At 65.3% G+C, this 9,563-nt stretch overlaps 1 protein-coding gene across 1 annotated transcript in view; it reads left to right on the forward strand.

Annotated features, from left to right (window-relative positions):
- The window catches only part of UBE2Q1 (ubiquitin conjugating enzyme E2 Q1), a 7,325-nt gene extending 3,009 nt beyond the window's left edge, over positions 1 to 4,316 (forward strand). Inside the window, exon 4 of the mRNA XM_054396941.1 lies at positions 3,822 to 4,316. Within this exon, the coding sequence (XP_054252916.1) occupies positions 3,822 to 4,316 (495 nt within the window). The remainder of the gene's footprint in view (positions 1 to 3,821) is intronic.
- The last annotated feature ends 5,247 nt before the right edge of the window (positions 4,317 to 9,563 follow it).

The raw sequence follows: 9,563 nt of genomic DNA on the forward strand, positions 1-9,563 counted from the left end.
GAAAAGGGGAAAAAGGAAGAAAGGGGGAAAGTGGAAAAGGAAGGAAAGGGGAGAAAGGAAGAAAGGGGGAAAGAGGAAGAAAGGAAGAAAGGGGGAAAGGAGAAGAAAGAAGGGAAAGGGAGAAGAGAAAGGGGGGAAGAGGAAGAGAAAGGAGGAAAGGGGGGGAAAGGAAGAAAGGAAGGAAAGGGGGAAAGGAGGGTATGGTGGAAAGCTGGGTAATGGGGAAGTAAGAAGGAATAGGGAGAAAGGAAGAAAGGGGGAAATTGAAGAAAGGGGGAAAGGTTAGTAAAGAAAGGAGATAGGGGGAATGGAAGAATAAGAAAAGAGAGGAAAGTAGAGGATTGATATGGTGGAAAGGGGAATAGGATAGGTAAAGTGGGATAGGGGGTAAGTTGGTATTGGAGGAAAGGAATGTTAGGGTGGTTTGGATGGTAGGGGGGATGGATGGATTGGGGGAATGGGGTGGAGGTGGAGAGGGGTTGGGGAAGGGGGGGGTGGGGGGTGTGGGGGGGGGGGGGTGGGGGATGGGGGGGGGGGGGGGGGGCGGTGGGGGGGGGGGGGCGCGCCGGGGGGGCCCGGGGCGCGGAGTGGGGGGGGGGAGGGGACGTGGGGGGGGGATGGGGGGGGGGGGGGGGGGGTGGGGGGGGGTGGGGGGATTGGGGGGGGGGGGGGGGGGGGGGAGGGGGGGGGGGGGGGGGGGAGGGGGGGGGGGGGGGAGGGGGGGGATGGGAGGGGGGGGGCGGCGGGGGGGGTGGCGAGGGGGGTGGGGGGGGGGGGGGGGGGGAGGGGGGGGGTGGGGCGGGAGGGGGGGGGGGGTGGGGGGCGTGGGGGGGGTGGGGGGGGGAGGGGGGGGGGGGGGGGGGGGGGAGTGGTGGGGGGAGGGGGCGGGGGAGGGGGGGCGGGTGGGGCGGGGACGGGTGGCGGGCGGGGGGCGGGGTAGGGCGCGGGGGGGGGGGGGGGGAGGGGGAGGGGGGGGGGGGGGGGGGATGCGGTGGGGGGGGGGGCCGGGGGGGGGGGGGAGGGGGCGGGGGCGGGGGGGGGGGGGGGGGGGGGAGGGCGGGGGGGGGGGGGGGGGGGGGGGGGGGAGGGGGGGGGCGGGGGGGGAGGGGGGGGGGGGGGGGGGGGGGCGGGGGGGGGGGGGGGGGGGGGGGGGGGGGGGGGGGAGGTGGGGGGGGGGGGGGGGGGGGGGGGGGGGGGGGGGGGGGGGGAGGGGGGGGGGGTGGGGGGGGGGGGGGGGGCGGGGGGGGGGGCGGGGGGGCGGGGGGGGGGGGGGGAGGGGGGGGGGGGAGGGGAGGGGGGAGGGGGGGGGGGGGGCGGGAGGGCGGGGGGGGGGGGGGGGCGGGGGGGGGGGGGGGGGGGGGGGGGCGGGGGGGGGGGGGGGGGGGGGGGGGGGGGGGGGGGGGGCGGGGGGGGTGGGCGGGGGGGGGGGGGGGGGGGGGGGGGGGGCGGGGGGGGGAGGGGGGGGGGGGGCGGGGGGGGGGGGGGGGGGGGGGGGGGGGGGGGGGGGGGGAGGGGGGGGGGGGGGGGGGGGGGGGGGGGGGGGGGGGGGGGGGCGGGGGGGGGGGGAGGGGGGGGGGGGGAGGGGGGGGGGGAGGGGGGGGGGGGTGGGGGGGGGGGGGGGGGGGCGGGGAGGGGGGGGGGGGGGGGGGCGGGGGGGCGGGGGGGGGGGGGGGGGGGAGGGGGGGGTGGGGGGGGGGAGCGGGGGGGGGGGGGGGGGGGGGGGGGGCGGGAGGGGGGGGGGGAGGGGGGGGGGGGGGGGGGGGGAGGGGGGGGGGGGGGGGGGGGGGGGGGGGGGGGGGGGGGGCGGGGGGGGGGGCGGGGGGGAGGGGGGAGGGGGGGGGGGGGGGGGGGGGGGGGGGGGGGGGGGGGGGGGGGCGGGGGGGGCGGGGGCCGGGGGCGTGAGGGGGGGCGCCGGGGGGAGGGGGGCGGGGGGGGGGGGGGCGGCGCGGGGGGGGCGGGGGGTGGGGACGGGGGGGGCGGGGGGGGCGGGGCGCGGAGGGGGGGGGGGGGGGCGGTGGAGGGGGGGGGGGATGGGGGTGGGGGGAGGGCCGAGGGGAGAGGGGGGGGGCGGGTGGGGGGGGGGGGGGGGGGGGGGGGGGGGGCGGGTGGGGCGGGGGGGGGTGGGGGGGGGAGGGGGAGGGGGTGGGGAAGCGGAGGGTGAGGCGGGGGGGGTAGGGGGGCGGGGGGGGGGGGGGGGGTGGGGGGGGGGGGGGGGGGGGGGAGGTGGGGGGGGGCGGGGGGGGGGGATGGTGGGGGGGGGGGGGGGGGGGGGGGGGCCGAGGGGGGGGGGGGGGGGGGGGGGGGGCGGGGGGGGGGGGGGGGGGGGGGAAGGAGGGGGGAGGAGGGGGGGGGCGGGGAGGCGTAGGGTGGGGGGGGGGGGGGGGGCGGGCGGGAGGGGGGGGGACGGGGGGCGGGGGGGGGGGGGGTCAGGAGCGGGGGGGGGGCAGGGGGTGGGGGGGGGGGCGAGAGAGGGGTGGGGGGGGGCGATGGGGAGGAGGGCGGGGGGGTGGGGGGGGGGGAGGGAGGGGGGGGCGGGAAGGGCTTGGGAGGGGGGAGGGGCCCGGTGAGGGGGAGGGGGGGGGGGGCGGGGGGGGGGGGCGGGGGAAGGGCGGGGGGGGGGTGGGGGGGGGGGTGAGAGGGGGCGGGGGGCGGGGGCGGGTGGGGGGGAAGAAGGGGGAGCGGCGGGGGGGGGACGGGGGGGAGGAGGGCGGGGGGGGAGGACGGGAAACAGGGGAGGGGGTGGGGCGGGGGACGGGGGCGGGGGGGGAGGGAGGGGTGGAGGGGGGGGGGGGGGGGCGGAGGGGGGGTGGGGGGTGGGGAGAGGAGGGGGGGGCGGGGGGGGGGCGGAGTGGAGGGAGGGGGGGCGGGGGGGGGCGAAGAGGGGGGGGGGCGGGGGGGGGGGAGGGGGCTGAGCGGGAGCGGGGGGCGGAAGGGGGAGCAAGGGAAGGGAGGGAGAGAGGGAAAGCCAGGGAGAAGGGAAGAGAGCAGGAAAAAGGCGGAGGCCGGGCGGGGAGGGAAAAAGGGAAGAAGAGGGAGGCACTGGGACAAGGGCGAAAGGAGCAGGACGGGGGAGCAAAGGGAAAACAAGCGGAGGCACGGGACGAAAGGGCACACACCAAACAGGGGGGAGGGACGGCAACAAGGGCAGGGCCCAGGGAGGGCGGTGAAAAGGGGGCCCCTCCTTCTCTGACTCAATCGACCCACATCGGCAATCACTCACCGCCGGGGGCGGCCGGGGCCCCTCCTTGTTTTGTCTCCCTTTCCCTTCTTTCTCTCATTTGCCCCCTTTTCTTCCTTTCTCCCTTTCCCCCTTCTTCCTTTCTCCCTTTCCCCCTTTCCTTCTTTTCCCCTTTCCCCCTTTTCCTTCCTTTCCCCCTTTCTTCCTTTCCCCCTTTCCTGCTTTCTTCCTTTCCCCCTTTCTTCCTTTCCCCCTTTCCTCCTTTCTTCCTTTCCTCCTTTCTTCCTTTCTTCCTTTCCCCCGTTCCCACTTTTCCCCTTTCCCACTTTCTTCCTTTCTTCCTTTCCTCCTTTCCCACTTTCCCCCTTCCCACTTTCTTCCTTTCCCCCTTTCTCCCTTTCCTTCTTTCTCCCTTTCCCCCTTTCTTCCTTTCTCCCTTTCCCCCTTTCCTTCTTTTCCCCTTTCCCCCTTTCTTCTTTTCTCCCTTTCCCCCTTTCTTCCTTTCCCCCTTTCCTCCTTTCCCCCTTTCCTCCTTTCTCCCTCGGTGCCATGGTTTGCTCGTCAGGAGGTCTTGGCTGACAGGTTGGACTTTGATGATCCTTGAGGTCTTTTCCAACCTTATCGACTCTGCGATTCTGTGAAGGGCCGCTGGGGGGCGAGCGTGGAGGGGAGCGCGCCGGGGCGGAGCCTTAGCGGAGAGGCGGGGCCTCGGCGGAGGGGCGGGGCCTCGGCGGAGGAGAGGCGCCTCGGCGGAGGAGAGGAGCCTCGGCGGAGGAGCGGGACCTCGGCGGAGGGGCGGGGCCTCGGCGGAGGGGCGGGGCCTCGGCGGAGGAGAGGAGCCTCGGCGGAGGAGCGGGGCCTCGGCGGAGGAGCGGGGCCTCGGCGGAGGAGCGGGGCCTCGGCGGAGGAGAGGGGCCTCGGCGGAGGAGCGGGGCCTCGGCGGAGGAGAGGGGCCTCGGCGGAGGGGCGGGGCCTCGGCGGAGGGGCGGGGCCTCGGCGGAGGAGAGGGGCCTCGGCGGAGGAGCGGGGCCTCGGCGGAGGGGCGGGGCCCCGGCGAAGGGGCGGGGCCGCGGCGGAGAGGCTTAACTGCGGCAAATCTGAGCCAATCAGCTGCTCGGTCACGGCTCGGCCCCTGTGACAGCTTCTCGGGGCCGTGCGCGCCCCCCTCGGGCAGAGCCGGCGCGGGTGGGGGGCGCAGGGAGCGCACAGGATGGAGCTGGCTGCTGCTCGGTGCTCGTTTGCTTTATGAGGCGTTCCGGCTGCTTAGGAAGGAAGGGGAGGGGGAGGCAGCACGAGTGGAAGGAGGAGATAAGGGTCGAGAGGGGCGGGAAGGAGAAGGAAGAGGCAGCAGAAGACAAAAGCTACGAGAGGAGGAGGGAAGAGCAGGAGGGAGGAAGGCTCGCATTGCCGCCCGCCCGCGAGGGCTTCCCCTCACTGCGACAAAATGGAGGAGAGCAGGGTCCCTGGGATTCCACTGAAGACAGCAGTCCGGGGTGCTCTTAGCCTTCGGAGAGGGGCGATCTTCCCGCTGTCCCTGCCTGGCAGCCAGCGAGGTGGGCAGCGAGGTCGGGACGGATGACGGCAGCAGCGCCAGGCGTGTGTGCAACCACAGACTGCCCGGCTGGGGCAGGGAGAAAGGTGCTGGGCAGGGAGAAAGGTGCTGGGGCAGGGAGAAAGGTCTTGGGGCTGGGAGAAAGGTCTTGGGGCTGGGAGAAAGGTCTTGGGGCAGGGAGAAAGGTCTTGGGGCAGGGAGAATGGTGCTGGGGTAGGGAGAATGGTGCTGGGGTAGGGAGAATGGTGCTGGGGAGGGAGAATGGTGCTGGGGCAGGGAGAAAGGTGCTGGGGTAGGGAGAATGGTGCTGGGGTAGGGAGAAAGGTGCTGGGGCAGGGAGAATGGTGCTGGGGTAGGGAGAAAGGTGCTGGGGCAAGGAGAATGGTGCTGGGGCAGGGAGAAAGGGTGGGGCAGGGAATGGTGGGGCAGGGAGAATGGTGCTGGGGCAGGGAGAAGGTGCTGAGGGAGAGGGTGGGGCAGGGAAAGGCCTGGGGCAGGGAGAAAGGGTGGGCAGGTGGCTGGGCAGGGAGAAAGGTGCTGGGGCAGGGAGAAAGGTGCTGGGCGAGAGGTGGGGCGGAAGGCGGGAGGGAAAGGGCTGGCAGGGAAAAGGGGCTGGGCAGGGAGAAAGGTGTGGGCGGGAATGGGGGCAGGGAGAATGGTGCTGGGGCAGGGAGAAAGGGTCGCAGGGGAGGGCTGGGGCAGGGAGAAAGGCCTGGGCAGGGAGAAAGGCACTGGGGCAGGGAGAAAGGGGCTGGGCAGGGAGAATGGTGCTGGGCAGGGAGAATGGTGCTGGGGCAGGGAGAAAGGTGCTGGGGAAGGGAGAAAGGTGCTGGGGCAGGGAGAATGGTGCTGGGGCAGGGAGAAAGGTGCTGGGGCAGGGAGAATGGTGCTGGGGCAGGGAGAAAGGTGCTGGGGCAGGGAGAAAGGTGCTGGGGCAGGGAGAAAGGCTGGGCAGGGAGAGGTGCAGGAGAGGGCTGGGCAGGGAGAAAGGTGCGGGCAGGGAGAAGGTGCCGGGGCAGGGATAAAGGCACTGGGGCAGGGAGAAAGGGGCCGGGGCAGGAAGAAAGGCACTGGGGCAGGGAGAAAGGGCGGGCAGGGAGAAAGGTGCTGGGGCAGGGAGAAAGGTGCTGGGGCAGGGAGAAGGTGCTGGGGCAGGGAGAAAGGTGCTGGGGCAGGGAGAAAGGTGCTGGGGCAGGGAGAATGGTGCTGGGGCAGGGAGAATGGTGCTGGGCAGGGAGAAAGGTGCTCGGCAGGGAGAGAGGGGCTGGGGCAGGAAGAAAGGCACTGGGGCAGGGAGAAAGGGCTGGGCAGGGAGAAAGGTGCTGGGGCAGGGAGAAAGGTGCCGGGGTAGGGAGAAAGGCACCGGGGCAGGGAGAGAGGGGCTGGGGCAGGGAGAGAGGGGCTGGGGCAGGGAGAAAGGGGCTGGGGCAGGGAGAAAGGGGCTGGGGCAGAGAGAGAGGGGCTGGGCAGGGAGAAAGGGGCTGGGGCAGGGAGAGAGGGGCTGGGCAGGGAGAGAGGGGCTGGGCAGGGAGAAAGGGGCTGGGGCAGGGAGAAAGGGGCTGGGGCAGGGAGAAAGGGGCTGGGGCAGGGAGAGAGGGGCTGGGGCAGGACAGAAAGGGGCTGGGCAGGGAGAAAGGGGCCGGGGTAGGGAGAAAGGCACTGGGGCAGGGAGAGAGGGGCTGGGGCAGGGAGAGAGGGGCTGGGGCAGGGAGAAAGGGGCTGGGGCAGGGAGAGAGGGGCTGGGGCAGGGATAAAGGGGCTGGGGCAGGGATAAAGGGGCTGGGCAGGGAGAAAGGTGCTCGGCAGGGAGAGAGGGGCTGGGGCAGGGAGAAAGGGGGTGGGCAGGGAGAAAGGGGCCAGGGCAGGGAGAGAGGGGCTGGAGCAGGTCACGACAAGCTGCTTACCTCCAACAGAATGAGCTCAGGAGCTCGTCAGCCCACACCTCAAGTTCTTCTTGAAGAAGCCTACACAGGACTGTTTCATCTCCTTTGCCATGCACCCAGCCTGGTTCAGCATAGCCCCACAAGTGTCCCCGACAAGATAGACTAAACTTGTGCTAAAAACTCTCCTAAAGCTCAGGTTTCCCCCATTTAGTCTCACTTCTGTGGGCACGTGTGTGCTACATAGCAGCCAACATGGGGCTTTAGATGGAAAAGCAATTCCTCTTGACACTTCAAGAAACCTAAAAACCCAGAAAACCACCACCCAGTTCTTGGCTCATCACTCATCCAGCAGAAGAAAAAGGCCACTGAGCTGCCAGCTTTCTCGTGTGCATCCAGGGGGGTTTTTGCCAAGAATGCTGGCCTAACCCCAAAACACCACCAATGCTCTTTCTGGCTGAAGAGTTCAGAAGCAGCTTTTTTTTTTTAAACATTGTTCTTGAGCAACGAGTATTCCACAGGGACTCAAGAGCTTTGAAAGGCCAGCATTAAAGTTTGCAGCTTGGGCACAAGTCAGCAGTTAAAGCAGGAAAGGAAAAAGAAAGAAAAACAAACAAAAAAAAAAAAAAAACAAAAAAAAAAAAAAAAAAAACCAACCAAACCAACCAGGCTCTTGATTTCCATTTTTGTTTCTTAAGACCAGCCAGACCTGCATAGCTCAGCTGCATTCAAATGGTGTGGCTGAGTGAGCTGGAGCTGTTCAGCCTGGAGAAGGCTCCAGGGAGACCTTAAAGAAGCTTTCCAGTCCCTGAAGGGGGGCCACAAGGCTGCAGAGGGTCTGCAGTGACAGGATGGTTTGCAATTAGAGGAGATTCAGGTTGGATATTAGGAACAAATTCTTTACCAAGAGGGTGGCAGAACACTGGAACAGGGAGGTAGTTGAGGTATCCCCATTCCTGGAGATAAATCAAGGTCAGGCTCAGAAAAGCTCTGAGGAATCTGATCAACTGGAGAATGTACCTGCTGACTGCAGAGGGGTTGGACAGGATGACCTTCGGAGGTCCCTTCCAACCCAAACCATTCCATGATTCTCTGAGGTATGCAAACACCTTGGCAGCTCCATCACTCGTTTGTAGATTCAATTCATCTAGAAGCAGGTGAATGGAACCCTCCAGACATCACCTGTGGGTTTTCCCCTTCCTTGACTGGCAACATTACCAAGAACTTAGCCCCAGAAAAAAAATCCCAGGATCACAGAATAGCTTATGTTGGAAGGAACCTGAGAGATCATCTACTCCAACCCCCTGCCATGGGCAGAGAGCTCTCTCAACTAGACTCAGCTGCTCAAAGCCTCATCCAGCCTGGCCTTGAACATCTCCAGGGAGGGAACATCCACAGCCTCCCTGAGCAGCCTGTTCCAGAGTCTCCCTACCCTTGTACTGAAGAACTTCTTCCTCAGTTCCACTCTAACCCTGCTCTGCCTCAGCTTCAAACCATTCCCCCTTGGCCTGTCCCTCATGAGGAGTCCCTCTGCAGCCTTCCCATGGGATCCGACTATTGGAAGACTCTAAGGTCCCCTGGAGTCTTCTCCTCTCCAGGCTGCACACCCCCAGCTCCCTCAGCCTGTCCTCACAGCAGAGCTGCCCCAGCCCTTGGCTCATCTTTGTGGCCTCCTCTGGACTCACTCCAACAACTCTGTGTCCTTCTCATGCTGGGGACACCAGGACTGGAGGTAGGATTGGGGTCTCAGCAGAGCAAAGGGGCAGAATCCCCTCTCTTGCCCTGCTGGCTCATGAGGAGCTCAGCAACCAACACCCTTAAAGCTCAATGCTCAATTCTGCAGCCTCCCCCCCCCCCCAAAAAGCTAACAGGGAAGAAGAAATTTCCTCTCACCTTGCACTCCTTAAGCAACACCACAGCCCTCCCTACCAAAAGAATCATCCAATACAATAAGTCTCAATTTATTTGAAATAATTAGGTTTGAAAACTTTTTAATTTAAAATTTACAGCACATGTGGGGAAGAAAACATGTTTTGTTACAACTAAAAATTATCAGAAGAGTGCTGCAGGGTTGTTTTTGTCTTTAATTTAACACTGTCATGGCTTTATTCAAAACACAGTTGCACAAAAAAAAAAAAAAAAAATCATTTTACTCCAAAGTTTAAGGAAAAAGAGGTTGAGAAGGAACCAAAAACACACTATATACATACTGCCATACAAAGAGCATTAAAATAGGACAAAAACCTCTACAAAATATAAAACCCACCCTCACATATTTTGCATGAAAAGACCACCCCACCAAGCAAAAAGTTTTCAAAAGTTCTCTGGAGGCTCTGGATTGACCCAGTTTAAAAAACACTGTGCTGTGGAGTCACATGCCAAGCTGACAGGTAGGGAACTCTGAGATGGCAACAGGGAGGAAAGGGCAAAACTTACTCAGGAAGTTGGGGGTTTGTGTGAGGCTCAGATTTTTAGATGTAGAGGCTGATGCAGGTTAGGGTTTGGGGAAATGCTGATTTGAGAGGGGAAGGTCTTGTCGACCCCTTTGAGTTTGCTTTTGTCCAGTTAGCTCAATACAGACTCACTGGAACAGAACTCAATTTTCATCCACTGAAAGGGGGTTGCTGGGGTTTTAAAATTAACTTTGTATGCATCAGTAAAAGACAGTGAAGGAAAAGCCTGATAATGAGGTACTTTAAGTACACACTTAAAACAGGTTTCAGTCATTCACCAAGACTGGGGGGAAAAAAAAAAAAAAAAAAAAAAGCCAAAAGCTGGGAGAAATGAACTTTAAATGAACTTTTCTATCTCAAAGCTGAGCACAAAGCAACTGCCTTGAACACAGAGCCTCCACGACAAGATGTGCACTTACCTAAGGTTTCTAAGTCATTCAGCATCCAGACAAAACACAGGAACTCATCACGTTGTGGTTGCAAATGTAGTTTTACCACTA

The sequence above is a fragment of the Indicator indicator genome, chromosome 40 (assembly GCF_027791375.1).
Source record: "Indicator indicator isolate 239-I01 chromosome 40, UM_Iind_1.1, whole genome shotgun sequence".
Classification (NCBI taxonomy): domain Eukaryota; kingdom Metazoa; phylum Chordata; class Aves; order Piciformes; family Indicatoridae; genus Indicator; species Indicator indicator.